Source organism: Acanthisitta chloris, unplaced genomic scaffold (genome assembly GCF_000695815.1).
Source record: "Acanthisitta chloris isolate BGI_N310 unplaced genomic scaffold, ASM69581v1 scaffold27075, whole genome shotgun sequence".
Classification (NCBI taxonomy): Eukaryota; Metazoa; Chordata; class Aves; order Passeriformes; family Acanthisittidae; genus Acanthisitta; species Acanthisitta chloris.
Genome location: NW_008672511.1, coordinates 483 through 3,400, shown reverse-complemented (window position 1 = coordinate 3,400; position 2,918 = coordinate 483). Strand labels below are relative to the sequence as shown.

The window sequence follows — 2,918 nt, the reverse complement described above, 5'->3', positions numbered from 1 at the left end:
GCGTCTGGACATGGGGGTCTGAGGTGTGGACTGGGGGGATGTACCTGTGTGTTTATCTATAGGTTTGGGCATGGGGGGCTATGGGACCGGGAGGTCTGTGGGGTCTATGGGGGAGTCTGGGCAGGGGGATGGGGCTGAAGAACTCTGGGTCTGGACGTGAGAGCCTGGGGGAAGGATCTGGGGGTCTTTGGGTCTGGATGTGGAGGGCTATGAGGTCTAGGGACAGGAGCTTGGTCTGGGGGCTCCAGGGATAGGGAGGAAGGCATGGGGAGCCAAGGGGTTCCCACCATCCTGCCCTGTCCTCCCACACTTACTGTGTCTCTTCAGCCTCTCTGCAGCACCCAAGCATGGTGCAGATCATCATTTCCAGGTGAGCCCCCACAGGGTCTGACCCCTGTGCCAGGGCAGAGCTGTGCCCCCAGGTGACCTCCCCTCTCTCTCCTGCAGTGGTGGCACAGGGGACCTGGCACAGTGGGTGCTAGTGGAGCTGCAGGGCGAGGTGGAGCCCCGGCAGAGCGGGGAGCTGGCTGGGAGCCTCCTGGGAGACCTGCACTACACCTCTGAGGTGAGGCAGAACACTGCTGGAGGGACAGCCTGGCTGCCAGGTCCTGCCTGCCCTCACCCTCTGCTCTCCCCAGGGCATCCCTGTGCTCATTGTGGGCCACCACATCCTCTACGGAAAGGTGGTGCAGCTGGAGAAGCCATTTGCTGTCCTGGTGAAGCAGGGAGGAGCCCCCCAGCCCAGCCCTGGGGGACCTGATGGCCACTACACTGTCACTGCCCTCATCAAAACCAAACTGCTCTTCAAAACCCGCCCCAAGCCCATCATCACCCATGTGCCCAAGAAGGTGTGAACGCGGTGAGATGGGGGCCATGAACTCTGCTCTGCTACTGAGAAGAGCAGCCAAGACTTGGACAGATCCAGGACCTCATCTTTGTCCTGCACAGGGGACTCTCAGGGTGCTGCATCCTGTGTCTGGATCTCCGGAGCCTTTCCTGGGTCACTTGTCCCCCCCCAGGAATGACTCTTATCTGAGAGGCACCAATCTCTGGGCCATAGATCCTGTGGGTCACTCCAGAGGGCAGGGTGGGCAGATAGCTCCTGTGAGCCTGGGCAAGTGTCCCACCCCAGGGGCTGCCCTCAGTGCCTGGACTCAGCAGATCCATGGAGGTACCAACATGGAGAAGTTCCCCTTCAACTCCTCTCTGCAGCTTTTGGCACAATAGTGCTGGGCAGGGGCTCAGCACCAACCTCCCTCAAGTCAGAGCAGGGGGACCAGCAGTCCTCCTCAGAACACATCACATCACTTGTTCTTGCTGTGTGTCTTTATTTTCACAACTCCATCAAGATATAAAAACCAGCTTTTCCCCCCAGAAATATGAAAAGAAATGTCCCTGGCAGGTTCAAAAATAAATAGATTTACAAACCATCCGCAACAATACCAAAGAGCTACAAAAGTCTCCTAAAAAACCTCATATTAAATTAAACAAAAACCAGCTAAAAGCTCCATTGTAGAAAGGGTTTTTTTCCCCTCAAGTCCTGAAAAAAAGACCCAGGGTCGAATTCCCTGGAGAGGGGAAAGGTTGGGAAGCACCTTGCCTAAATCCCTGTCTTCCCACTGTCAGGAAGTGGGGTGGGAAGGATGGGGCTGAGTGGGCTGCAGCAACACTCCAGCCAACCACAGCTCCCGAGTTTCTCCCCAGTTCTCCACACCAGAATCCCTCCCTTGGCTCTTTGGCAAAGCTGAAGGGACCTGCTGCCCTTCAGGAGCAGCCAGACCGCCCCCAAGAAGGGCTGGAGGGGCTCCCCATGGGTACGTGCCTGCACGCAGCTGTAGGTCAGAAGCAGCACCATCCAGTGGTGCCAGCACCGTGCCAGACGGAGACACTGTCCTTGGGGTGAGAACTGCCATAGCACCGTGGAGGTGGGACTAAAATCCCCACGAAAAGCACCACAGGGTGGAAAATTCTGGGGTGGGGTTGAAGGAGTACAGCCAGCAGTGCTCCATACTGGGATGCTCCATGGGGCACAGTGGGGATGCAGCTGGTAGCACTCAACTGGGTGATGGGCAGCCCTGTCTCGGGTTCTCCACAGCCAGCTTTGGATGGAAACAAGGGAAAATAAACATATTCATTAAAAATACTAGTAAGATTTCAAGGTTTGAAGAGAAATGCCACAGGATGGGAGCGCGCAGCGCTGCCCAGCGGCTCTGGGATGGGGAGGAGTGGACCAGGGATGGTCACTCTGGCACATGGGGTCAGCTTGGCACTGCTCAGCACCTGTCAGCTCCAGGATGGGGAAGAAGGGACTGGGGGGGGTTTCACCCCAGCACCCAGCAGCTCTGGGATGGGGGAAGAGGGGACTGGAGATGGTTGCTCTAGCACACGTAATCACCCCAGCACTGCCCAGCACCTGGCACTTTCCCCATCCCAGCTCCAAGATGGGGGGGAGGGGACAGGGGGTAATCATCCAGGCACAGAGGGTGACCCCAGCACACAAGAACCCCCAGCACACAGGATCACCCCATGGTCAGACCTCAGTTAAGGCCAACCTACACTGCTCTTGCCGCTTGCCGCAGCGACGGGCGACAATGACCAGGTAGAGGGTGAACAGGCCTACCCAGTAGCAGGCGTAGAGGATGGCACCTGCGACGAGGAAGGCCACCTCGGTCTCACTGAAGAGGTCCTGGCTGGAGGCGGTGTAGGCCAGCCCGCCCAGCAGCACCGCCACCCACACCGACACCGGCAGCAGCCCCACAAAGTTCACCACGATGGTGCGGCGCCCCGAGGTGCCCCAGCCCGACTTGTTGATGGTGGCAATGGCAAAGATCTTGGCGGGCAGCAGGCTAGACATGTAGAGGAGGGCGTAGAGGGACATGAAGATCATCTCAGCATTGCCACGCAGGAAGCAGGCGTAG

General features: G+C 58.2%; 2 protein-coding genes across 2 annotated transcripts in view; one reads left to right on the top strand and one right to left on the bottom strand.

Annotated features, from left to right (window-relative positions):
• The first annotated feature begins 347 nt into the window (after positions 1 to 347).
• Positions 348 to 854, top strand: CHTF8 (CTF8, chromosome transmission fidelity factor 8 homolog (S. cerevisiae)). The gene is made up of 3 exons (XM_009074563.1): positions 348 to 370; positions 448 to 565; positions 639 to 854. Exons 1-3 carry the CDS (start codon positions 348 to 350, stop codon positions 852 to 854), a joined length of 357 nt encoding a protein of 118 aa, XP_009072811.1.
• A 1,676-nt stretch (positions 855 to 2,530) lies between these two features.
• The window catches only part of LOC103802112 (hyaluronan synthase 3-like), a gene marked incomplete at its 5' end in the record, with an annotated part of 865 nt that continues 477 nt past the window's right edge, over positions 2,531 to 2,918 (bottom strand). Inside the window, one exon of the mRNA XM_009074564.1 lies at positions 2,531 to 2,918. Coding sequence (XP_009072812.1) covers positions 2,531 to 2,918 — 388 coding nt within the window.

What these genes read in the sequence shown, in the direction of transcription:
- CHTF8 (XM_009074563.1), top strand. Translation starts at nt 348, where the DNA reads ATGGTGCAGATCATCATTTCCAG. An exon ending in GTGCAGATCATCATTTCCAG is followed by an intron (nt 371 to 447) that starts GTGAGCCCCCAC and finishes TCTCTCCTGCAG; the next exon opens with TGGTGGCACAGGGGACCTGG. An exon ending in ACCTGCACTACACCTCTGAG is followed by an intron (nt 566 to 638) that starts GTGAGGCAGAAC and finishes TGCTCTCCCCAG; the next exon opens with GGCATCCCTGTGCTCATTGT.